The following is a 26,347-nucleotide window of genomic DNA, read 5'->3' as shown; positions in this document are numbered from 1 at the left end:
TTTGTTTTTTTTCACTCAAGACTTCTGATTGATAGAAAACATCCAATTTTTTTTTTAAATAAATCCAGCTCTATAGGCCGTATTTAACAAAACACAAAGCTGAGGATAAACACAGATTTATTTACAGTTCCACAATCACAACCTCAATAACATGTCACTGCAGGCAAGCTTGGGCTAAATGACGCACTGCTTCACATGAACAGTAGAGTAGCTCTTTCTAAGCAAGTGAATGAGATACTGTGAGTTTGCGCAGAGTACATCTTGACATAAAAATAAAGGTAGTATTTAGTACATACGTGAAATAAGTACACAGTAGAAAGCAAAGACAATGAAAGTGTTTTATAAGATTGTCGCAGAGGTTACGTTTCATGGCCCACGTATCATGTAGTCATGGTGATTCTGCTGTGACCATAATAGAAAGGGGGTGCGAGACAAAGATGAGATACATGATTGTCCAAAAAAACAAGATTTTCTGATCATTTTGATCATGGTAATGGGCTCCCAAATTGCAGATAAGTTGATCATTAAAAGGAAAACGCTCCCTTTAAGAAGGTAAATGGAAAAAAAAACAACCTTCCTTTAAATTAATATTACAGACTGAATTAATGGCTGTGCCTTACATTACAGTCCTCTAAAAAAACTGGGTTTTCACTTTAAATTCCAGCTACAACATAAACATTTTCAAATCAAAATCTTCATTTAACATTTAGAGGACTAAAGCTGCAATGCAAGTTTTGTTTGCGCATCGACCTGTGGCTGGGTGTTTGGCTTGGATGGAATAAAAGTGAAACGCCGAGCGCACCGACTGTTTCTCTCCTCCATCTTGAAATTAACAGGCATCCTCTCGAGTCCAACTCATCGAGACTTCAACCCTGCAAGAAGGAAGGAGTATAACACGCTTCATTAAAACACAATACGACTTACTTACAAAACAAGCTCCTCACTTGCGGGCCTCTGAATATGATCAGTGCAATTAGGAAAAACTCAAACTGCACTGACTGTAGTGGCAGTAGCTGGTGGCGTGTTGTAGTTGAACAGGTCCTTGTAGCGACCCTTTTCCTCCTTCTGTTTGGAGCGGATCCTCTCCTCCATGGTTTTCAGCTCCTTGGCCACAGACGGTCCCAGAGAAGGATCCAGTTCCAAGAGCTTCGCGAAGTCAGCTCGCGCCTCCGTCTCGTTCCACACAGCAGCGTGGGCTTTAGCGCGCTTGTAAAGGGCCTTTACGTTGTCTGTTAGGAGGAGGAAGAACAGCTATTCAAACTACAGCATTGGTGACACAGGGCAGGGATAGCTCAGTAGGTAAAGTGGTTGCCCATGATTGGAAGGTCAGGGGTCGAATCCACTGAACGGCTACCCTGAGGTACCCCTGAGCAAGGTACTGTAGCCACCCACTGCTCCTCGGGCGCTGCACTGGTGGCTGCCCACTGCTTCACTGGGTGAATGGGTTAAATGCAGAGGAGTAATTTCTCTACAGAGACTAACACATACACATCATTATTAGATAGGAGCTCAACTGGCTTGTTATCCATCATAATTTGCAAATTATTGTAATGTGTGACATGCAGAAAGAACGTTTTTTCTAAACCTAACAAGAATTTAAATCCACTGAGAAGTCGAGGAGGCCCGAAAACACTCGTTTTATTAAAATCTGACTACCACAGTAGCAGGAGGAGCAATTCTTGTGCCTTGCCATCACATCAATCCTTCGGACGGATGAGCTAACGAGAATAGCAGCGTCCAATAATATTAATGACAGTGAGACGCTTTTCCATGCCATAATAACCCTGAACAACTGCACAGTTCACTTGTATGGCATGAGATATAGTTTAGTGTTTGTATGTGCAGAGGGCAATTGTGAAGCAATCAGCTGTCACAAGTAAAATAACCTACGTATAATGATTTATTTTATTATGCTGAGCACCCTTGTGTTGGTGATAAAACTCCCAAATGGTAAAGAATAAATGCCAAAAATAGTAACAGTATTTTACCATTTTAATATAGAAATGAAAAAAAAAAAAAACAAGACTAATACGACAACCACAACTGATACGATCAGTCAGGTTCAGGCTGGTTTCTGCGTCTGTTCAACTTTCTGTGTAATACCCCGGAGTGGATCGAAGGACATGGGCATGACATCGATGCGTGGTTGCATCTGTGGGCACGAGGTGGAACCAGGTGATCCACTGACCCAGCTCCAGACCTAAGCCAGGAGGTGCGACTTATCTTTGACGATGAGGCTAGTAGTTGTGGCGGTGTCAGAGTCAAGCGTAAGAGGGGTAAATAATTGAAGTTATGCAATCTGCGACAACTTTGACAAAACTGACTCTAACAGAGTCACATTTGTTTAAAAAAAAAAAAAAAAAGATTAAAAGATGTATTTTACCAAGTTTCTTAGCAACGATGATGTGCCACAGAAAGGCAAAAGGGAGAAAGCAACTAATGCTGTATTAAGCAAGACGCTACAGGGCTCTTGAGTGCGACCAATTTGGTCGCAAATGCGACCAAATTTTTCAGTGGTGCGACTAAAAAAAAAAACCATTTGGTTGCACCTGTGCGACCAACTGTTCAGGTAGCAAAAAAAAAAAAAAAAAAAAAAATCTGCAACCTTCCCTGTGGTCAACAACAGACACACATTTTGCCCCTATCGTGGAATAACCTATCAGAGATAGTAAGGGGCGGGACCTCTCTGATTGGCCGTGGTCCAGTTGAAAGTGCAGGTGGAAGTGGGAGGTGAGTAGCTTGAATAAAGCGATATCAATTCATTAAATCCTGAATCGACTTTTAAATATAACTGTGTTTTGCCAGAAACGCCAGATTCTCAGATTAAAGCTCACAAAACCATTTCAACAACAACCAAACAGCAAATGAGAGCAGGTACACGGATTCCACACAAAGACGTAAACACAGAACGACCCGATGCATCAGAATCAACTTTGTCTTTCTCGGCTTTCTCACCCGACGGCCCGTAGACGGACACGCTGTCGGAGCTTAGCGATTCTGATGCGTCCGTTCCGCGCTGTGATAACGTCTTTTTGAAAACCGGAATCGAATGGATTATAGAAATCAGTGATGATACCCAGCCCTAGTGAGCAGCCTAGGCACGACAGAAGTGGATGTAGCTGCAATAGGAAAAGAACTATTGCTAACTTTTCTGTTAAGTTAAGGCCTGATCCGTCTGAAATTCATAGCCAGTGCTCTGACACGGTGTCATCAATCTTTGAATGCTGAAAAAGCACAGTGTATCCAGAAAAACACATTATATTATATCAATTATTATAAAATTTGTGTGCCCCTAACTTTTTAAAGTTAGGCGTACCGGTACGCCCATGGCAAAAAGTTCGTCTAGAGCCCTGCGCTAACGTTTAAGTGGTGTCATCCGTCAGCAGTGAAATTGGTGCAAACTAACTAAATTTGAGTCATGCAGCCTTACTCTCGTATTTGAAGAGAAGGGACGAGCAGTGTTCGATGACCTCGTAATACTGGCCCTCGAGCAAGAGGCACTGACAGTAGTTGAGAAGCAGTGTTGTGATCATCCCGTCCAACTTTAACCAACTTTCATCTCCAGGTTGCTCCTGAATAAAAGATTTCACAAAGTATTAACAAAATGACAAGAGACACAAATCTTAATTCCACTTGAAAACATATTCAAGGAAGGAAATGTATGACAGCAATGTGTCCATGGTTATCAGTGCACAAAATGCATGACTGTCCCCCAACCTTGATCTGTAGGTTTTTAAGGCAGGCGATGCCATTGTAGTATTTGTCTCTGGCCTCACTGATGTGGCCTTCTTTGAAGAGCTTGTTGCCCTCCTCGTGGATCTGAGGCACAAAACTGAGTTTCTCTTTATCCGTCATGGCCCACACATCCAGCTGGAATGACCCGGGAGGAAGAACCTGGGCAGGTAGAGAGACACATGAAGTATATTTAGTATATTTGATGCACCTACTAATGGAATATAATGAGTGTATTTACTGAGGAAGAAATTTGAAAAATATATATTTTTCACTAGTATTTTCTTTCCTTTTTCATGATCCCATGAAAAGCTTGAAAATATTTCATAACATAGATTAAACAACTTTACAGTTAATACAAAGTTAATACAGGCTGAAACAACTATTTGATTTATAGCTAATTAACTGAAAATTATTCTAATAATGATTTTTCATATAAAAATAACACATTTTTACAGTACCAGCTTTTGACAAGTGAGATTCTGCTGCCTTTTAGCTCATTTAGTCATTGATCTACTTAATGGATAACGTAATGATAATAAAATAATAATATTATCCTTCACATTTAAAAATCTGACAAATCAAACATGCAGAGCTACCTGCTGTGGTGACGTTTTGTGAATAAAAAAAAAAAGCTCTATTAAGTTTGGACTACTGGTAAGATCAAACAAGCATAATTAAGGTGTCACTTTGGACTAACAGCACAATCTTTAATGGCCTAATCAATAAAGAAAATACAAAAATATATATGTACAAAAACTCAAGTACTGTGTTGGTGCTATTACTGGAACCCAACCCAGCACCACCATTGATGTTGCTCTCCTTCCTGCTCACCTCCAGCAGCTCGATAGTAAAGACAAGTGGCTGTGGATTGGCTTGGAGATGATCCAGGTCCTTGTGGCCCAGAGAGTGGTGCGAGTGGATCTGGGCAATGCCACAACAGTGCCTCTGGCCTTCCAGAGGGTCCTTACCAACACTGATGTTTCTTAAGGACTGGGACACAAGCGGATAAAGTGCTGTGTGCTGAGGAATGAGACAGAGATACAATCAGCCCTGAGGAAGAACGAACTGTTAAACCAATCAATTCCAGTATCACCAGCTTACCAACCTTGGTGTCACAGGTAAATTCTGCAACTTCTCCTTCTCTCATAGTGATGACCAGTCTTTCCCACACAGCCAATTTAAACTTTTTGCCCAGGATGAGCTCCATGGGTTTACTGCGGCCCCCCATGGTTCTGGAGTCATCCAGCACGGTGCCCTCACACAGGCTGGTGCGGTAGTGAAAGACCACCTGATCATAAAAAGGGAAATGGTGTTATTACCTAAAAGAAGGAAGAATTAGCACCCCCAAATGACATATCTGTAAAGGTCTGCGTTGTATCACACTGTGACCAATCACAAAAATGAAAAATTGACTGACGTGAGAGCTCGACGAATCAGAATTTACAAACACAGGCCGTCCTGTTCCCGCCCCTATCTTTCCATCAGATGAAACAGAGGAGGGGGGGAAACGAACCAGGCCTAAAACGATCCTAACCCCGTCTACTACTGTATCACCATAAATCGACAAAACACTCTAGCTTGTCGGTGATGTGTGTACACAGAAGCGTCCGATACAGCAAAGACTCGGACTGACTCGAGTCCAAAGTGTTAGCAAAGGTATAAACGCCGATAGCATTAGCTAACGTACCTCGTCGCGTTACTCAGACTAAAGCCTGGATTGAACCCGATCAGTCGCTGGGACCGGAGGTCTTACCTTAGTTCCATTGGGAAAGGTCGATAAGTCTCCTTTACCGGGACTGGTTAATTTCTTTTTAATTCCCTCCGCGAGAAGCTTGCGAGCCTCTTCCTCCATCCTCGGTCGACTCTCAGTTCACGAGATATCACGATCTTTCGCGAGTGCTGTCGTTTCGTAAGACGTCATTAGGGGCGTCATCTAGCGCGAGCTTTTCGTTTTAAAAGAAAAACAGCTGTAATGGTTTACAATTGTAGATGCTCAGAAACAAACACGCAAAATAACGAAATAAATAGATTAAAAAGATTATTATTTACCTACGCTTTTATTACATTGATATTACCTCCTGGTAAGAACAGTCCCGATGTCGCCAGATGATGGCGCTCTCGAATATCGGGATAATGCAACGTATTTGTTTTAATTACAAACACACACAAAACGTTTCATATGTTTTTACTTTTTATGAGTTCTCTATGTACATTACTGTGCAAAAGTCTTGAGCCACCCCCTCACCTTTTTATATTTTCTTTCCGAGGAGAGAGACTTAATTGTGTCTTGCAGGTCTTTCAGAGATTTTCTTTAGACATTGGCTGCTTTTTTCTTTTTTTTTTTTTTAAAGTTTTTTTTACTCATTTTCAGTCCAGACCTTGTACCTTACAATTTTTAGAGGAATGTTTGTTTGTTTGTTAAGTAACTTAACACTGACCCACAAATCATTCAAGCACAAAACAAATCCAGTGAAGACTTGACACAGGACCTGAGAGATTCTTAATAGAGCCATCTACTGTTGACTGAAGACTCATCAGAAACTGTCTAACTGGAAGGGTGGCTGTCAGGAAGCCATTCTGAAGGAAGGAGACCAGAGAGAAAAGGCGGAGGTACAGCCATCTGTAAAACACAGCGAAGCCTCTGTCGTGGTCGGTGCATTTCAGCCAGTGATGTTGAAGATCGTGCCACATTTGATGGGAATATGAACACAGAAAAGTGCCATCAGATTTTGACCCACCATGCAATATAATCTGGAAAGCATCTGATGGGCAACAGCTTCATTTTCAGCATGACAGTTATCTCAAACACACTGCCAGCAGCATACACACCATGCTTATCTGTTATTTCTCCTCCTCTGTGTGGATGTGAAAGTCTGCAACCCATTGATTTCCCACACTCTACCTGCTAGCCTCCGGCAGATGGACTTCATCATTTTTGTGAATTACCACTATTTTTTCTCATCATAATGGTCCAAACATTGTAGCTTCATACAGAGTGATCATCAGTGCAGATCACCAAGAACCCTGTTATTTTTAAGAAAGTGCTACCTTACTCCTGGCTCAGCAGTTATCTGACCAGTATGACAGGAAAGCAGCAGAACCCAAGTGTCCTTCATTGGGTTTGTTATTATTGCTGTTATTTCTTTTTAAAACTGGGATCACTGGAGATTTAGATATTTAGAATAATCTATTGTCAATTTAAATGGAAATAGTTTCTGTTTATTGGGTCCAATTGCTCTTTTTAAGAGTCAATTAAATCAACCCTGAACATTCAAGTGCTTGTTTAGCTTACTTTCATATGCACACTCTACAGAGATTAAAAGCCTGCTGGTTTGTCATACTCATAACTGGTCTGATCAGGCTTGAAGTACCAAACCAGTGGCAGTATATGTAGCACAGTGCTGCAATTCAATTCATTCTAATAGATATACTGTGATTCTAGCCATAAACCCATCTGTCCTAGAGTAACACCCTATTAGAAACACCACATTCACTAAGGTATAAGCATCCAGAGTAATGTTTGAAATGTTGGAGACTCATACATCTTATGCATTTTTACTAGATGTGTAGACTTTATATTTTTATATTGTTTTAAGGTTAAATGAATAAAAGAAAGTGCAGGTTTATCAGTTTGCTTTAAAAATGTACAAGGATCAAATCAGGTGTCATGTCTTATCTGATCTGGCCACTTTTTGAATTATGGCAAATGTGAGCTCTGAAAACTTGTTCTAGCTCTTTTCTGTAGTACTGATTCTCTCTTCATCTTCACCTCTCCACTACCTCTGTTTTTTAATGTGCATGCCACATGCCTCATCTTCTCTATTCTCACCTGCTCTGTCCTGTTGTTGCTTCTGCTCATTAAAAAAAGATGTGATCAGCATATGCTCCTCCAAATCTTACCAAATTTCATTTTATTGTCCTATCAATTAATACTCTAATTAATATGATGTTTATTTATGTGAAAAACAAATTAATGCACTTTGGAATTGTTTTGTAGATTTAACAGAGGGAATGGCATCAAATCATGTGTGTTAATCACAGGCTTAAAATTGGTTCTTTGCTTAGTTGTCTGTTACAGGTAGACCTAACACTGACTGATTTAGGTGCCTTTTTATGCTTGAATGATTCATAGGTCAGTATTTTAAATAAAAATCTATAAAAATGGTTAGATACAAGGACCGGTCTACTGCTCAAGACCAGTGTCTCTAAGCACATTTTTAATTTAAGCTAAATGATGAGACTCCTCCAGGGCAGTAGGTCCAAAAATGTTATCTACTATTTTTTTTTTTTACTGTTTTAATTAACTTATTTTGTGGTGCATTTTGTAATATTTGCCAGCATAATGAAAATAGCCTTTTTGTTATATTTGTGACTAAAAATTTTATGTTAAAGTATTCTACATGTTTCATTTTACATTACTGTGAAATATAACCATATACCATCCAGAAATGATCACTAATTGACTTTTGCAATGTGAAGTTTATTAGTTTTTTTTAGTGTGTGCTCAAATATGGGACTTTTTCATATTTTAAGGCAATAGGATTTTTTGATGTATCCCGGTTCAGATCAAATTTCAGGCTTTTATCCTTAATAGCTTGTTCAGACAGGTTCAAACACGGCCTCAAAATCTGAAAAAGAAACATGCTGGAAGCAGGTCAATGGACCATTTAAAAAGAAAGTATTACATTTAAATTGAAAGTAAATTTAACAGCAATTATTACATATATCCAAACTTTGGACCATGAAATTGTATATAACAAATATATATGTGTGTGTATGTGTGTGTTTGTGCAATCCTAATGCTTCTGTTAAATAGATTTGATCCATCAGCCTTTAAAAGCAGACCCAAAGCTACTTCTCAATTAGCCTTACAAATTGAATAAATGCGTAATACCTTTCAGAACAGTGGATGAATAGAGTGAGTAAACACGTTCTTAGAACCAAGAAATAGCAGAAGGTCAAAAATAGATTTCTCTGAAAAATGCACTCAATAACAGATGCAGAGGTAAATGCCTGATTTTGAACAATATAACATCTACATTTTAAATATATATTGTGAAATATATCATGATTTAAAGGAATGGCTTTTCATTAAAACCAACTGACACAAATTAAAATATACAACATTTTATTGTAATTTCACAGTCATCTTTCACTTAAAACAGAATACACAGGCGAGACGGTGGTCTTTTTGGTATACACATACAGTAATGTCAGTTCATGGAGTGGAAATATAGTGAAGGCGCTGAGTGGTAAAAGTAGGAGTGGTCAATATGTCAAACAAACCAAAAACAAAGAAAAACAACAAAAAACAGGTCAATATATCTTATGAGTGTCAAAATACCATTAATTATAACATAGTTGAAAGAAATGTAGTGAACATGTCTGGTCACATGAAATTTCATTTTTCAAAATAAGGTAGGTAGAACAGTTTGAAGCCTCTTCTACCACGGACTGCACAGCTGATGTAAATCACATGGTACACTGCGGGCGAACACACAGAATGGCAATATTAGCATTCATCAAAACAAAGCTTTGCACATAAAAAGACAAGTAAAAGGTTTAAGAGATAAAATGAACAAAATTACCTCCAGGGATAAACAGAAGAAATCCAGGAATGAAGAAAATAGCACTTGAAATACCTGTGGGGACAGTTTTATCAGCTACAGTCAAGAGAAAACACACACAACGCTTTGAGTTCTTAATTAGATTAAGAAAGTACTACTTAACTACCGGTCCATTTAACATTTACATGCTCTGAAACAGCCAGAAATGCTAAGTTAAATTAGAGGATTGATGAAGTTTGCCTGTACAGTAAATCTGAAGCTACAGCTGCATAAATATTGAAAATGACTAACTACTCTTTTGACAAGATTAACACGTTGTTGTTGGAAATCACTGCTTAGTTTTCTAACAACATTAATAAAAGGTGTGAACAAGAAGGTGAAAAAGTATCTTATGATTATAAATTATGTGGCTGAAAGGAAGGCATAAAAATGGAGAAATGGTAAATGGCCTGCATTTGTATAGCGCTTTTCTAGTCCATAGGACCCCAAAGCGCTTCACACTACATTCAGTCATTCACCCATTCACACACTGGCGATGGCAAGCTACATTGTAGCCACAGCTGCCCTGGGGCGCACTGACAGAGGCGAGGCTGCCGGACACAGGCGTCACCGGGCCCTCTGACCACCACCAGTAGGCAAACATGGGGTTAGTATCTTGCCCAAGGATATTTGACATGCAGCCAGGAGGCAGCCTGGGATCGAACCACCGACCTTCTGATTAGTGGCTGACCTGCTCTGCCACCTGAGCTACAGCCACCCCAGAAATGGACACCAGAAACAGCCAAACTGCAAATTCCTAATATATAACCATCAATATCGATGGTACTTTCACTTTAGTTAGGCAAAATTTAAGTGGTGGTATCAAAGATTTCAGCTGTAGCTCAATCTGTGATATTTGCAGCTGCCTGTGGGAACAGCAAACCACATTTATAACTACAGCTCACAGAATTTTGTTGTAATTTTCATAAACAAACCAGGAAATAATTGGCCTCTTTCCTTCACTATGTGATCTCATTTTATGTTGCACATGAAAGGAGTCTGAACAGTGTAAAACACTTGAAAAAAGAATGCTTGCACAGCTGGGCTGCACTTACAGACTTTCTGGTTATAAGCAAAAGGAAAAAATAGTGCATACTTTACAACATTTTAAAGTACATGTCTAAAAGTACATGTCTAAAGGCCCCTATAATTAGATGGAATTTTATTGGATTTAATTTAAAACGACACTGTAATTAGATTTACCCACAAATACTTAAAGGTAGTTACACAAGAATAAGGGGGTAACGAGTCAGTTTTTCACACGAATTATACTGCAAGTAAATGTAAGTAGTGTGTAAGTAATTTTAAGTAAGTAAGCAATTTAGTGGGAAAACAAACAGACAAGCTTGAGCCATATTATGCAGCGGCTTGATCTTGCCTAACTTGTTTTTCTACAAAATTACTTATTTAAAATTACTCATGCAGTACTTAAAAACGTACTTACACTCTACTTAAATTTACTTGCAGAGTATAATTTTGCTTTGTTTCCTGTAAAAATCTGGCTTGTTACCTTTAAGTATATAATTATATTGTAATTTCAAATTAAATACATTGAATTCCTTTTAGTTACAGGGTAAATACTCTCTTTGTGATTATAAAGTGTTACTAAATAATGCAATACTTGAGCCGTATGCACAATTACTATTATGCTAGTTCATTTGGAGGCAGATGGTGACTTAGCAGATGTACATTTTAAAGAAAATCTTAAAGGGGTGAGTAGAATAATTCATCAACTAATGTATGACAAAATAGCACAGAAGTTGATGCAGATGTGATTAATAATGTGTTGCTAACTTTCAAAATTCTCTACTTAAAAAAAAGGGGGTAAGAGAGCTCCCCCCCCACCCACCCACAATTCTTGTGGTGATGATGCTCAAGAAAAGGCTTGGGAGCAGTGATAAGAGTATGAATTGCTCTGAACAGGACTCGGGGTTATGGAAGTATGCCCAGTCAACTTTAGATAAGAAAGTTCTTAAGCAGATTTTACAGCTTAATTGCAGAGATGCACCTGCTCCTGTAGCTACTTATGAAAGGCAAATTGATCTAATCTCATCTATTTTGACTCTGGTGACATTTTCTTAATATGTTGTGGGTGAGCTCATCCCAAAGAGCACATTAATTGCTTGATTTCTGCCTCAAGCTGGAGAGGAGACACTCTATACAAAAAAGGCAGACACGACTAATTTAAAGTGCCTAACTCGCGGTGAGCATTTGAAGCTGATATTCGTGGAATGTGTTGACCAATTTAATGGGAGGTGCTGATTTTTGTAAAGGGGAAAAGCAAGGCTCATTTGATCTGAAAAGACTTTTTAAAACTTGCCTGACAGACTTTAATTCATTATGAATCCTGGTTGTACAGCCAAAGAAATTCTGAATAACAGTTCTGAACATATAGATACTTGATAAAATGCACTGGGTTTGGACAGAAATACAAGATGAGAAGTATTGAACACTCAGCTTTTTAGAGGTTTGGAGGCAGAAAAATCAAAAGGGACACTACTAATCAAAGACAAGGCAAGAGAGGTTCAAGATAGTTAAACATGTGACACACAGAGCCACTACCGGGCCCAGCAGACCTCTGCACTATATGGAATGTGAAGTGTGATCTCATTCAATACAAACTTATCGCAAGCATGCAGTCAGAGCATTGCACTAGGGCTGCACAATTAACCAAATTTGAAACTCAATCACAAACATGATTGACCAGTGCTGCAAATGCTTGTTCTGTCAATTGAGTACAAAGCAAAAGTAAATCAAGCGCCCCTTAAATCAGTGCCTCATCACGTGCCTGCATAAATAACAAAATTCAAATGTCTGGTAAGGCAGAAGGTGAAGAGCTTGCTCCTTGAAGCAGATCCTCATCTGCTGTTTGGTAATACTTCAGATTTAGCACAAGAGATATTAACCAAGAATACTTCATACGCAAGGAGTTTGCACTGCAAGGCAACACGAACTAAGTTATTCAACCACCTGCAAACACACCACAAGAGTATATGAATAGATGAAGGCCAAGAAAAACAATGCAATGTTTGCTAACATGAATCATCCAATGTCAGCTCATGTCCATAAAAGCAAGGGTGGATACGACACATCACAGTATCCACCCAGCTCACAAAGACATACCGAAATCACCAACCAATTGAATTCCATTTGGCCAAAGATAGAAACACAGTGAGTAATGGAGGGTTCAGAAAAAATGGTCAACTTACTGGAAAAAAGATATTTTATTTCCACAAGATTTTTCCAACGTGGCAAAGCCTGTCCTGTCTGCAAAACATTGCAGGTATAATGTGGAGGGATACACAGCTGTGGACTACTATGAACTTTATTCACACCCATACTACACTTACAATGATCTAACTAAAGATTTCCCTGACAGTAAGAAACAGTGATTCTTGTATAGGTTTGTTGCTACATTACAAACATTCTGCTGTGTAGTAACAATGCGTAAGCTTGAAGAAGTTATTTTAGAGGACAAGTAGAAGTTTTAGGTGTTCTAGGTGAACTTGTGATCACCGTCTACAGCCTAAACCTTAAGCCATCTGTCATTTCCAAGTGCAAATGCTCCTTCGGTTCCCAGAAACTGAGGGACTTTTCAGCTGAATTTAAATTATCAGGGTGGCTGTTCCCCCAGGTGTAACCATAAAGTAAAACCTCCAGGCATCCAAGAAAAAGAGGATTTAAAGAGGTTCAGTGGAGTTTGAGGTTAGCGGGAAGTCGGCCAACTAGTTGCTACAAAGATTATGCACCATGTTATCATTTATTTACAAAACCTCCCAAAAATGTTCAGATGCTGAAGATGCTGAGCGAGGGTTAAATTGTTCTCAACAAAAGCAGATGCTGACTGAGACAAACCATCATGGCAAGTCTGAGATGACCCCTATGCACTAAGGTCAGACAGCATGAAATATTTGCACTTTTCACTTTCAAGTGTAGGACAGTTATCTACCATGGATATAATAAAGCCACCGGTTGCTAGGGAAACGTGTTTTCTGACTGGTTGGCAGTGGTTGTTGGAGGAGATTGAAAACCTCAGAGCGACTACTTTGGCTGGATTATCACCTTAATTGTCATAAGGCGGTACAAAAAACAAAGAAACAAGCAAAAAAGGCCCACTGTACATGATTCTTGTTATGATTCTGTCACTCCAGTCGTAAAAGCAGACAGACTGTGAGATCTGGACTAAGAACTATACTGTCCTGTAGCAGGCAAGGACTATGGCAGCTTTCTGTGTGTTCTTTTGTGTGTCAAGATAACACAGAGATCCTCCCACTTGTGGGAAAGCACACCAGCACTAATGGACTCTTAATAAAAACATTCCATTCTGAATTATACTATTTAATCCACTATATAAGTCCTGCATTCATTCATGTTTGGTCTGTTTATGATTTGAAAGAAGTTGAGAAGTGACGCGCTTCTTTGTGTATGCTTGCATTTGGACTAACATGCATTTCTAAAAAACAACAACAACAGTCTAAATGCTTTGCATGTCAATATTTTATCTTCCTTACCTGCACTTGGATTGAGCTGTATGACAATACCTGTGAAAATAAGAGCTAAAACAAAAACAGCACAAACATTATAGGTTTGAAAGGTTCTGTTTTTATTAGTTTGGTTATTCCGGCAATAACTCTGTCATAATCTGTTGATCAGTGCAGGGGGACAAAGTTCACTGTGCAAAGTGCCAAGACTATCATTGCCTGACACAACACGGAACAAACTACCTGGTGTAGCATTGCAAAACAATTTGGAGTGGTGCCTTTGTGTTAATGTTAGAGCGTCATTTTGAAGTGAACTTAGAATCAGAAAGAAGAGGTGTGTTTGTCCTTTTCGACTGCAGTCATTTAACTGGAGATTAGCAATTCTTTTGAGTTTAAAACCAAAATTAAATTAAAATCACTAAACCATCTACAGTGGGAGCAGGCAGCCCTTGTTACTGTGATGCTCCCACAGCCAAAATGAATCAGGTAAACATGAGAAAAACAAGTTTCTCTCAGTAAATTGTTCTGGTTTGTGTGTTTCATACTTAATAAGTAACAAAAACATGTACTTACCAACTCCAGTGATGAGGAGAAGGAATGAAGAGAGAACAACCCTTCTGTTTTTCTTCACCAGCGGATGGGACACCCACCTAGGCGAAACGTGTTTTTAAAGTAACCGTGTTTGTTATGCTTCTCCGTGAGAGAAGACCGAACTTACCCGCAGCAGTGCGCAGAAAGCTGCGTGACTGAACTCAAGGTGCTGAAGGACCACTGAGAGCTGCAGTAAGACAGCGTTGCAGGGTCACTGTGGAGAAAGCAGAAACACGCTTCATCTCACATTCACAGAAGAAGCAGGGAAAAGAAAAATCACGCCTGAACTACAGAGCCCACCTGATTTTGAAGAAGTTATTGAAAGAGGAATTCCCGTTGTTGCCCAAGGCGTCTTCATTTTCCAGATTCTAAAACAAGAGGAGATGGTGGATGTCATATAAACGGCAAAGAAAAATGTATAGCTCGCAGAGAGGAAGCAAAAGTAATACTGTTATTATAGTCGCTGTTTTTTTTTTCCTATTTCTTAAGGACGTGACTTTCAGATATGTTCATCTGCTGTAGAAATTTATTAGGCCTCCCACTTCTTCTTTTGTCCACACATGCCCAGTTTGTCCAGTTTTATTTTTGAGGACACACTGCACATCATGCTAGGAATCTTCTTGTTGGTGCCAAATGTTTATTTCATTGTGTTAAACTGTGTTATCTCTGGCATTGCTCATATATTCGCCAGAGGAAATGGGAACAAATTATGTGTTTGTGTGACAGGCTGCTAGGAATGAAGTGCCAGGAAATATCATTTAAAACTGGTTCTTTGCTAAGTTGTCTGTTAAGTGTAGACACAGTACAGGCTCGTGCCTGGAGTTAGATACTGCTTTTATCCTTGAATGATTCAGGCAGGCAGTGTAAAGTGGAGAAAAAAAAAACTGGAGAACTAATACCTAACACCACTTTGCTGCTTGTAAGCAAAATAAATAGAAATGAAGGGCAGCTCAAGACTTTTGAACAGTAATCTACAAGAGTCACTGGCCTTCACAAATATGTTGTGACACGTTTAAAATAGTTCTTTTCACACGGTTAACAGCCCAGCTCCATCACATCTTACAGATTCCATTTTACCAGAACTTACTGTATCTATGTGTGTTTCCATAAATCCCTCCTTGACTTTCATAACTTGAACAGCCACACTTGGCACACAAGCCCAACTTAGGCATCTGCCAATTGTTTTTTATATCACATATTATGATTTTATTATGTTGCCTAGCTACCGCCAGTCACAAAATGACCAGTTTTAACTTTTATGCTCCTATAACACATTGTAAAAACATCCTATTGTTTTAATTTCATTGCAATAATGTCTCATTCACATCCACAAAAGTTTAATTATGCATTCAGTATTAGGATGGATGAGGGTGCCTAGCAACCACCTAGCAACAGGCTAAAATGAGCAGCTTTTACTGTATAAACAATATCTACCACCACTACTTTTCTTAAACTTTTCTCAGTGTTGGTAACTATATCTGTTTGCAGCAGAACAGCACAAAGAGATCACAGATAATTGGTGTGTACAAGTTGTGCTAATACAGCACTGTGCTGTCAGTGTCAGTCTTTGTGGCTCCTACAGTTCTCCAGAGTATAATGGGAGGCAGAGCCTTGAGCTACTAGACACATCTTTTGTGGAAATAGCTCCCAGTTTAGGCTGTGGACAGACACCCTCTCTCTTCCTTTCTTTAAGGTTGAAATATTGCAAAATTTTTTTAAAAAAAAAATGCTGCTTTATGTTCAAGCTGCTAGCAGAAGCTCTCGTGAAGCCTGCTCTTTCACTCCACATAGATTCAAATCATCTCATTGTTACACGTCATTAAAATTGTGTGCTCCCAAGGTTTATTTCTTTTCTTCTTTATTCTTTGCCATCTTTTCATGCTCTTGTTTTCTTTCTTCTTTTGTTTCATTTCACTGGCTGCTGCCGATTGCTGCCCACCTTAAGCCTGGATCTTCTCTTTCAGTCCTAAAAATGATAAGTTAGCTGTCTTCCTTGCTCACAGGGACTTGCTGAATTCTTGAGTTTGTAGCTACGAATTCGTAGTGTTGTTATAAAAACACTACAAGCTAAAACTGATACCAATCAAAAAGGAATTAGACAGCCTCTCACTGGAAATGTAACAGCAACATGAAAACAGAAATGCAAACAATGTTTTGTATCTCTTGTGTGCATGCTACCTGATACTTGAGGTTAGTGGGTTCAGGGGAGGCGGCAGCAGGTGAGGGATGATTCTGAGGTTTGGAGAAACTCAAAGGGCCAAATGTCATCTCTCCTCCTTCTCTGTCCTTCCATCCCTGCGGCTCTCCGTCAGTCACAACCCCCTCCTCATCTCCCTCCAGCACAAACGCATCGTCGATGGTAAACTGTGTTGCCATGGTGATTCCCTCTTACACCCTGAGGTCCTGTAGCCGGATGCTCACTGTGATTTAAGAGTAATAACGAATGTTTTATGGATTTTTAATCCCTCAAACCGCAGGAAACAGCCTGTGAAAATACTAACTCAGCAGCTGCTGAGTTTTCTCTCACCAATCACAGCATTTCCCTTTAAAAGTTTAAAGTTCGCTCATACATGCTACACTACATAAAAACTAAATAAAGTAACTCCACCACTTTCGAATTAGTTTAAAAGGCGAAAACAGCTGCCGTGCTGCCTACACGTAACAGCGGATGGGATCGAGGCTAAGTACAACAGAGCAGAGGCTACACGGCTTTCCTGTAGGTCTCTGCCATTGTTTGTCCTCATTCTTCTGTCCGATCAGATGACCAGGAGGAAAACTTACTGTCTTAAGTAAATCCTTTCTCCTGCGAAGAAACTTCGACTTCTGAACTTTGTTCGGAGACGAGTCACATTTTTGTAAGCCCTGGAAAAAGTGGTTTTAAAGCCTTCTGTTAGCAGTATCTTAGTTTTTCTTCTGTAGTGCGACTTCTTTAGAAGTTTGGACTCTCTTCTTTTTTTTGGCAACCGGCAATCGATTAGATACGACTGATTACGCCCAAAGCGCTCTCTTCGCGTGCGAGCCAGGGCGCCGAATCGAGTGTCGTTTTATCGATCGATCCGCTAACTTTTGTTATGAAGGAGAAAAAACTCAAGAAACTGGGTCAATCATTACAATTTATGAAATTCCTACGAAAAAATAGATGGCAAAGCATTGCATAAGTCACTCGAAATTTCTCTACAGTAAGTGGAAATTTTTTAGTTTAAAGCATGAAATTGTGAGACAATAATTCAAAAAGGCATTCACTGTGTGCGTGTGTGTATGCTGAATAATATAAGATAGCTAAAACAGATTAACGAATAAGTTAGGATAAATGATAAATACGATAAAATGAATAGGAAGAAACTGAAAAGAAATGAACAAACGTAAGTCACACAGCTGTCACATGATGTGTGTGCAGCTTTTTGTTGCAAGTTAGAGATATGTTATATAATTTAATACAATGCATCTCGTTAAAGATGGTCACGTTTGGTTCTCACTAACTTCAGGGATAGTATAGAACTAGCAAAGCTGTATTTTATTCGACGCAGTTTGTCAGTCTTCTTTCATAATTTTGATCAAGTGTAAAAACACAGTAAATATAAAAAAAAAAGATTTATTTTATTAAAAGCACGAATCAATTCAAAAACATCTTGACCTTGGTTGTTTAGGGCAAAACCTATCAGAATATCAACAAAAGTGTATGTTTGCATATTCGTGTTCATGGACTGTGGTCATCTAATGGAGGAAAGGCATCCTGTACCCACAAGCCAGTAATATATTACCAAGGCTAAATAATGTCAATTAAAGAGCTGGAATCTATTTTGTGCGTTTTTATCTTTTGCTTTTAATCAAACAGCATTCCAGCTTTTCATTTACTGGAGTTTTAGTGTATTTTGTTTTAACATATTCAATATTCATTAGCAGTGCACTTAAGAACTGATAACAACAAATCAGCTAAATTAATGTATTCTCCATTTGGATATAAACACACATATAGATTTACTGGATCTTTGTATTTACATGCATAATAAATTTGGTAAAGCTGCCTCTTCTCCCATAACTAGAATGATTTTTTTTAAAGGCTCTAAGGAAGTATTTATTTTTATATATAACTTGCTTTGAAATGTCTCCAGTTATGGGTATGCTGATGAAGAGGAAAACCAGTTGAGATAGTCGACACACTACAGTGAAAAATTAATATTTCACAGGACTTGATGCTGTCCAACGCATTCAGGTGTGTGTTAATGCAATGCCATATTCCCTCAAGTATTAGTCATCTCAGCAAATCACCTAAGGCCAAACTGTGTGATGCTCAGAGAAACTGTAAAATACTGCACGTCTTAGTTCATAAAAATACAATAAGACAAAGACTCAACAACAAAGGTTTGCCAGGAGAAAGCCTCTTTTCTCTAAAAATAACATGGTAGCATCTGAACAAACAACAAAACGCACGCGACATTATCCTTTGCACAGATTAAACCAAAGCAGAGATGTTTGGCCATAATGCACAGAGACACATTTGTTGAATCCCAAACACAGCATAGCAGCACAAGTACCTCATACCAGCTGTAAAGCACAGTCGTGGTGAGGTGATGATTTGGGCTTGGGTATGGACACTTTGAAGCCACTGAGTTGGCCATTTAACTCCTCTGTACACCAGAGTCAAATGTGAGGCAGTCTCTTTGGCACCTAAAGTCCAAACTGGGTTATGCAACAAGCAAGTCTACAACAGAAATGCTGAAAAAGACAAGAAATCTTATTCTTATTGAAATGCTGTGGTGAGACCTTAAAAGCACTGTAAACATACGAGTGCCTGTAAACCTCAATGAACCAAAGGGACTTTGTAAAGAAGAGTGGGTCAAAATTCCTCCACAACAATGTGAGAAACTGATAGTTATACAGAAATTGTGGTTCTACAAGCTAATCTGAATCATGGGGTGTACGATTTTTTCACAGTACTCTGTGCAGGATTGCATAGAGTACTGTGAAAGCTGCCTTTGTTACATGACTGTAAAAGATGCAAGAGAGCCAGTTTCCAAAAATGGTAACACTTAACTGTAACCGATTTTATTGGCAGTTTTGTTGGGTTTTTTGTATGTATGTTTATTTGTTTTAAAATGATTTTCATATTTTATGTGTTGGGTAACATCCCAATCCCAAATAAATTAAAAATTATATCTCAGCAAAAAACAACAACAAACAAACAAACACTTGTTCATTCATTCAAAACCAAGCACAAGAAAATCCAATAAATAATAATACAAAAAATTTGATTAGGAAATAAAAGTAATGTAGAGAACCGTTGAGTAAACTATGCTTCAGATTAGGTACACCACCTATACCAGGTTTATCTATATTAATGAAATAGCAGTTGTTGTTGTTGTTGTTTTTGTTTTTCCACTGATATTATATGAGGTTTTTGTGGCTCCATGTTGTGGTGCTTTGCACCTGAGAGGATCCACAAATCTTTCTGCGGTTGTGTTTAGAAGGACATGTAAAAAACAATCTGCCAAATCAAACATGCAGAGCTGCCCACCGTCTCACCCCTTTGAGAATTAGGAAGCAACCGAAAAAAACTTTAAAGTCGTTCTGTTGTAAGATGTTTCTACACAAATAGTAAGTAAAGTAAAGATGTCGCCTGCCAGTTAGGACAAGCTGGGTTTTTACTTTTTTATGTCCTTGTTTCTCTACCCACCACAACCTTCAGCAAACTAACATAAAAGGGAGTGAAACTGTCTGTCTTCCCCCATAATACCCGTGTTTCATTTTTCTTAGCTGAGATGATGTGTTTTGCAAATTCTGCACTAAAGCACTGATACTAGAAGTAATGAAATTTATTTGAAATTATGTTTGAAGGTGAAATAAACACTGAAATTTGAATATTTTCACTTAGTACCTGTTGCCAACATGTGAAATCATGTGATTTCCAACAAGTCAGAAGACTTGCATTATGCAAACAAACATCTCTAAACCAACAATCACAGATTAGTCATTGTTGGTTGCAGTTCAGGCGAGCAGATAGTAAGAGCTGCTGGTTGCAGTGGACACTGGTTCAATGTCAGAGAAACCTTACTGACAAATACTCGTATCAGGACCGAATCTGGACGCACAGAAATTCAAGAGCTGTAAGTTATGTATTTGCATGTGTGTGTGTGTGTGTGTGTGTGTGTGTGTGTGTGTGTGTGTGTGTGTGTGTGTGTGTGTGTACGACTAACCCAACTCGAATATGTTCAGCTACTTCCTAAAATATGTAAACATATCTGACATGAACAGGAAAATGTGCATATGTGTCTTTTGATTTTTGGAAATCTAACGAGGCAGTGAAATCCTTGTAATTACAACAGTTTAAGAAACTTTGAATGCAGACTGATATCACTACTTCACAGACTGCGCCACATATTGATCTCTCCTCCGGCTTGGTGCCACATTAATTTTGAAATCCTCTCTCGTTTGCAGATGGGACAAAAGGCCACACTTTGCTTACTCCTGCAGCTCATTTTTGAGGTAAATCTGAAGTAGTGCAGGACAATATCTTTACTAATCCACAGAAACTTAAATGGCAGGTGTTTTGTCTCTTAAATTTGTAAAGGTTTCATTTGATGTCTTTCTTTCCTCCTGGTCAGCTGTCATCATGCACACAAATCAGGGTGATACCTGACTCTACGCTGGAGCTTCCCTGTCTCCCAGCAAATAATCACTTCATCGGAGTGGAAGCAATCACATGGAAATTCAATGGTTTTAAACGGCTTCTGTTTTTAGTGTGATGCAAATTTTTGCTGCTTTTATGTACATATATGTATATAACACATGGCCTTCTTTAAACTACAGGTGCCATCCTGCTTCAAAACTATCAGCCCGTCGCTTCAGACTTTTCCCTCCGCTTTCAGTCTGTCACTAAAACCAAAGAGGGCACGTACGAGTGTCTGTTAAAGGGGAGCGATATGGAAATAGTACGAAGGTTTGACGTCATAGTTGATGGTGAGACTCTTTCGTCATCATACGACCACTTTTAATTTTACAGTTAGTGGAGCAACGAACAATAAAGTGTTTGCTGTTTGTCTGCTTTTTGTTTCTTTTTGCAGAATTCACTGACTATCAAATGAAAGCATTTACAAAGTCAGATGTTAAACTCCCTTGCAATATCCCAAGTTCCAGAGAAGTCAGCGCCAATGCACTGTGGTTCAAAGAAAGTGCAAACGGAAGAATAAAGTTGAATCTTGACGATGACTCCGCAGATGATAATAAAAAAATAGAGCTGATTTTTCCACTAGACCACGATCAGAGCATCATGGTCATAAACGCTGGCATGGAGGATGCTGGTATTTATGAATGTGAACTGGATGATGGAAAAAAGCTGAGCTCTATAAACCTTACTGTGGAAGGTAGGGGGCTTGTCAAATTTAATAGAGATTTAATAGATTTAATGATTTCCACTGCGCGTTGAGTCAGTAAGGGGGGGAAAAGGATCGATTAGTTGCATAAAACATTTTTATTTATGATTTGTTTCAGTTTTAGCTCCTCCTACAGCTCTTCCTCACACATGCCAAGGCTCCACCTCACCATGGGAGCCCTGCCCGGAGGAGAACAGCCGCACAGCAGAACCCATACTGAAGGAGTCCATGACAGAGTTTTCAATGAAGCTGTATTATTATCTCAGAGAAATATATCCTTCTGGCAACATGCTCTTCTCTCCTGTCAGCATCGGTGGGGTGCTCTCCCATTTGTTGTTAGGTACGAAAAGAGAGGCGAGTCGCTATTTTAATGTAATCACGTTGCAAATGTTTAGCATTCATCATGTTCTCCAGTGAATCCTTTAAAGTTTTCCAGTTTCATGCATCACCATGTTAAATTTGAGATAAACCAACCAGATAAACCTGCAGGTAAAAAGTTAAGATACCGTTTTATGTTTCAGTTCGGCAGAATTTTAGAGGGTGAATTAATACAGTAATGAACAAAGCTAAAGAAATAACAGGTTACAGGTTGATATTAAGTTCCTCTTCCAAAAAAAATTCTGTTTCTGAACTGGTCTGGCTTTCGTTAGGTATTATTGGTTAACGTCTTATGTGGTTAGCTCTGTGATAGACCTTTCCAGGATGTGCCCAGCTTTTAGCCCTATGACAGCTGAAGAAAACGAGTAGAAGATGATCGATGATTGGAAATGAACTGAATGGATGTTTTGAAGTGTAACTCAAAAATAGAAATGATGCTGTGATCATACAGCACTGCAATCTTCTGTGAATGTCCTGGACTTACAATGTTTCTGAGCTCATCAGCGTAACTAGTGAAACTGTTTATTTGACCACTCCTAATATTCCCGCTCTCTCTCTGTGTTGGAGAGTGTTTTATATATGAAGCCTAAGGATGGCCCGTTTTTCTTCTATTATGTCTTTTGACCAGATGTTATGAGTTTAAAAAAAAAAAGCTTCCAAATGTAAATGTTGCACCTGAAATAATCTTCAGATCTTTCACCTGCTGAATTTATTAAGAAATAACAACAACAACAAAAAAAAGCTCACAGCTGTCCACAGCACAGTGCATTTTCCCATTACATTTAAGACATTTAGAGGGCTGTGTAAAGGTCATGCCATATTTTTTTCTTAAACTAAAGGAGCCCCTGGAGTAAATGTTTCAAATAACTGTGACTTAAAAATGTTTTGGTACACAGCTAAAAAGACAAAAAATACACCAGTGTCTCAAAAATCTATGGATTCAACTGTATTTTTAAAATCAAACATGGCTTGCAGCTTCCTATAATGTACTAAACGTATTGTTATTGTCTAATTGTACCTTCAGGTGCAAGGAACGATACCCGTAAGGCCATTGAGAGCGCTATCTGCGTGCCTCACGACTTCCACTGCGTTCACTCCCAGATGAAGAAGCTGAGAGAGAAGCTGGCCGGCTCCCTGCTGATGGCCTCTCAGATCTACTATAATTCACGTATTACTATCACAGTGTGAAGTATATCACAGAGCAGAAAATCACAGATCGTAAGAGATAAAATGATTTCTATTTCGGCTCTCCTCCTTAGACATGAATCTGAGTGAGTCCTTTACCGACCAGTCGATCCAGTTTTATGATGCGGAGCCCACAAAGCTGCTGAATACCACTGAGGAAAACACACAGATGATCAACAGCTGGGTGGCAGAAAAGACCCAAAATAAAATCACAAAGTTGCTTGACTTTGTCCCACAAAGTTCACAGCTGATCCTGCTCAACGCCGTCTCCTTCAGCGGTCAGTAAACTGTGCGCACACCTTGTGCACATTTCAAAAATGTGGAGACTGATAAACTGTGTTTACGTGTGTTTTAGGTCAGTGGAAGGTCAAGTTTAACCCAAACAATAAAAAAGGATATTTCACAAAATTTAATGGTGATGGGGTAACGGTGCCTCTTCTCTATCATGACAAGTACATGGCAACTATGATGTATGATCCTCACCTAAAGGCACAGGTAAGGAACAAACCACCAACTGACACTTTTCACAGCAATATGTGTCTAAATCCTACACAGACCTTTCTGCCACAGGCAACAGAAGTGACATCCTGTCTTCATCGATTCCTACAGGAAACATGCGTGTTATGTTTCTTTAATGTTGAGCTTTTCATCTTTAATGCACATCTAAACTGCTCTACTAACTCACAAAACATACAGTTTGAACAGTAGCTTTATGTTTAAATTTCATCTGTCATTTTACGGTTATTTTAATTTTATATCACAATTACTATGCAGTTTATTCCTGTATAAGTAAATATGCTAAAATACTTCAGATCTATAGCATTCAATTTCCTGTTCCCCAAAGGGTCAGTTTCTTGTCTCTAGTCTTGTCTCTTGAGCTATGACAGGTGTCAGAGTCGTAACCAGAATCCAGCATCTGATAGTCCATGATTCCGGCGACCTGCAGTCCTGTGCAAAAGTCTTGAGCCACCTCTCCTTTCCTTATATTTTACTTCCAAGGAACCAGACGGTATCATTTTTTAAAGTGGTCTGCAGCTCTCCAGGCTTTCTGAAGGTCCCTTTATAGTTTTTCTTTGGACATCGGTTGCTTTTTCTTTCACTCATTTTCAGTCCAGGCCTGTGTAACTGACCATTTTCATAAGAATGCTATTACTACAAAAATGGGAAAAGTTTTTTTGTTCCTCAAGCCATTTAACACTGACCATTGAAATGAACAAACAAGTAAAGAAACAATTTTAAATTCTATCTTCAGGCACAAACACAATTTGTATATTTTTTTTGTTGACTCTATGCAAAATAACAAAGATAACACAGTTATAAGAGCATTAAATAGTATTTTTGCACCAACAAGGTGATTCTAAAAAAGCTTTTATCTAAAGAGTTGGTGTATTTCAGCATGCTGTGCAGTGTGCCCTTAAAAAAAAAGAGGAAAATGGACAAGTGGAAGACCAAAAAACAAAAGCTATCTATGTTTCCTCAGAGAGTTCAGGCTGTGTTGAAGAATAAAAGCACATTTTGACTTTCAAGCACGTTAGAATTGTACAAACTCAGTTTTTGTCATATATATCATATTTTCATTATATTGCTAAACATTTTCCAAGGAAAATGAGCGATGGCTCAAGACTTTTGCACAACAGTAGATATCTTTAAGTTGATAAACACGTCGGTGGCCTCAGTGCACCGTGGTTTTGCTCAGATGAGTTAGAGAGTCAACAGTTACTAAATTTACTGCACCACTGGTGCATTTTCTTTTTTCACTCCTTACAAAACAATACACAGAGAATATTTCCATCTCATGGACAACCAGATGACTTAAACAAAGTTAATGCCAGCCAAACAGTTACAGGCACTGATACTATCATGCGTATTACGATGATGAGAAACATTTTTTTACATCTCAGGTTTATTTTAAATGCCAGTGGTAAAAACAGATGGTCTCATAATGATCTCTTTTGTCACTTATTAACACTTCCAGTATTTTTTTTATCTTTTTTGGCCAACAGGTGGCGAGGTTTGCCCTCACAGGAGACAGCAGTCTTTACATCCTGCTGCCTTCCACCAACACAGAGGCAAAGCTGCAGGAGATCGAGCAGAAGATGACCGACAGGACTGTGGTTCAAATGATACAAAACATGAAAACAGCATCTCCTCAGCATATTGAGGTCACTCTGCCCAAAATCAAACTGAATTTCCAGCCGGAAATGAACACGCTTATCAAGAAACTAGGTTGGTTCATCTTCTGTGCTCTCTTCTCTTTCCAACCCAACATCTGACCTTTTTTTGTATTACCAAAAATAAACACCACCCATGCCTTCATCCTGTGCAGTTTAGCTAGCAGTAAACATTAGGTTCCCATTTATGAAATATGTCTCTACGTTTGCTTTTTGATCTCAAAGCATCTCCACCACATGCTTGGCTCTCTTACCTGCTTTCACCCTCACTACTACCTTTTCTGTACTTTTCACTCCCTTTCCAGGACTGTCAGTGCTTTACGAGGGTGCCGACCTGTGTGGCCTCTACCCTCAGGAGAAACTGTTCCTGGACGACGCCAAACACAGAGCCTTCCTCGCACTGACCGAACAAGGAGTGGAGGCCGGCGCTGTCACCACCTTGTCGTTCTCCCGCTCCTTCCCTTCCTTCTCAGCCCTGCGGCCTTTCATCATGCTGCTGTGGAGTGACCACACCAATGTGCCGCTCTTTATTGGCAGGTTGACCGAGCCGTGAGAGGAGAACATAACGAGGGATGGGGAGTAAAATGTGCAGGAAACGACAGGCAATGTTTAACAAAGGCTGCTTTGCTGCTGTGTTTGAAGTAATTTGAAGAATTTTTCTGAAAATTCAGTTGTTAAGAATCAATATTGCTTTAAATAGTCTAGTTACTAAAGTGAGCAGTGACTTGTGGATTTGGATTATCTTCCGAGATGATGATAAATAAACACATATCTACACAACACACATGGTGCTTATCTTATGTTCTTGAAGAATCACATGTTCAAAGGAG

The 26,347-nt window shown here is 39.0% G+C and overlaps 3 protein-coding genes across 3 annotated transcripts; 1 reads left to right on the top strand and 2 right to left on the bottom strand.

Annotated features, from left to right (window-relative positions):
• Positions 1-100: 100 nt before the first annotated feature.
• aip (aryl hydrocarbon receptor interacting protein) lies at positions 101-5,647 on the bottom strand. The gene is made up of 7 exons (XM_004549552.3): positions 5,489-5,647; positions 4,841-5,023; positions 4,567-4,755; positions 3,718-3,894; positions 3,431-3,572; positions 1,000-1,229; positions 101-872 (listed from the first exon to the last, which is right to left on the bottom strand). The coding sequence occupies exons 1-7, from the start codon at positions 5,585-5,587 to the stop codon at positions 867-869; spliced, it is 1,026 nt and encodes a 341-aa protein (XP_004549609.1). The 5' UTR covers positions 5,588-5,647; the 3' UTR covers positions 101-866.
• Positions 5,648-8,846: 3,199 nt separating this feature from the next.
• tmem134 (transmembrane protein 134) lies at positions 8,847-17,426 on the bottom strand. Its single transcript, XM_004549550.2, has 8 exons — positions 17,195-17,426; positions 16,592-16,833; positions 14,714-14,781; positions 14,541-14,627; positions 14,396-14,472; positions 13,853-13,897; positions 9,324-9,377; positions 8,847-9,219 (listed from the first exon to the last, which is right to left on the bottom strand). The coding sequence occupies exons 2-8, from the start codon at positions 16,787-16,789 to the stop codon at positions 9,137-9,139; spliced, it is 612 nt and encodes a 203-aa protein (XP_004549607.1). The 5' UTR covers positions 16,790-16,833; positions 17,195-17,426; the 3' UTR covers positions 8,847-9,136.
• Positions 17,427-20,377: 2,951 nt separating this feature from the next.
• On the top strand, positions 20,378-26,301 carry serping1 (serpin peptidase inhibitor, clade G (C1 inhibitor), member 1). Its single transcript, XM_004549549.5, has 11 exons — positions 20,378-20,517; positions 20,849-20,896; positions 21,016-21,127; positions 21,221-21,370; positions 21,475-21,774; positions 21,902-22,123; positions 23,186-23,329; positions 23,421-23,624; positions 23,702-23,841; positions 25,350-25,572; positions 25,823-26,301. Exons 2-11 carry the CDS (start codon positions 20,849-20,851, stop codon positions 26,068-26,070), a joined length of 1,791 nt encoding a protein of 596 aa, XP_004549606.3. The 5' UTR covers positions 20,378-20,517; the 3' UTR covers positions 26,071-26,301.
• Positions 26,302-26,347: the final 46 nt, after the last annotated feature.

Source organism: Maylandia zebra, linkage group LG6 (genome assembly GCF_041146795.1).
Source record: "Maylandia zebra isolate NMK-2024a linkage group LG6, Mzebra_GT3a, whole genome shotgun sequence".
NCBI lineage: Eukaryota > Metazoa > Chordata > Actinopteri > Cichliformes > Cichlidae > Maylandia > Maylandia zebra.
The sequence above is the reverse complement of the archived record's forward strand: the minus strand, read 5'-3'. Positions and strand labels throughout refer to the sequence as shown.

Coding starts and splice junctions, on each gene's coding strand:
- aip (XM_004549552.3), bottom strand. CDS start 5,587: ATGGAGGAAGAGGCTCGCAAGCTTCTCGCGGAGGGAATTAAAAAGAAA. Junction 4,756..4,840: donor AATTTACCTGTGACACCAAG/GTTGGTAAGCTG, acceptor CTCATTCCTCAG/CACACAGCACTTTATCCGCT. Junction 3,895..4,566: donor TTACTATCGAGCTGCTGGAG/GTGAGCAGGAAG, acceptor CTACCTGCCCAG/GTTCTTCCTCCCGGGTCATT.
- tmem134 (XM_004549550.2), bottom strand. CDS start 16,789: ATGGCAACACAGTTTACCATCGACGATGCGTTTGTGCTGGAGGGAGAT. Junction 14,628..14,713: donor AATAACTTCTTCAAAATCAG/GTGGGCTCTGTA, acceptor CTTTCTCCACAG/TGACCCTGCAACGCTGTCTT. Junction 9,220..9,323: donor TCTTCTGTTTATCCCTGGAG/GTAATTTTGTTC, acceptor GTTCGCCCGCAG/TGTACCATGTGATTTACATC.
- serping1 (XM_004549549.5), top strand. CDS start 20,849: ATGGGACAAAAGGCCACACTTTGCTTACTCCTGCAGCTCATTTTTGAG. Junction 21,371..21,474: donor GTTTGACGTCATAGTTGATG/GTGAGACTCTTT, acceptor TTCTTTTTGCAG/AATTCACTGACTATCAAATG. Junction 23,842..25,349: donor ATCCTCACCTAAAGGCACAG/GTAAGGAACAAA, acceptor TTTGGCCAACAG/GTGGCGAGGTTTGCCCTCAC.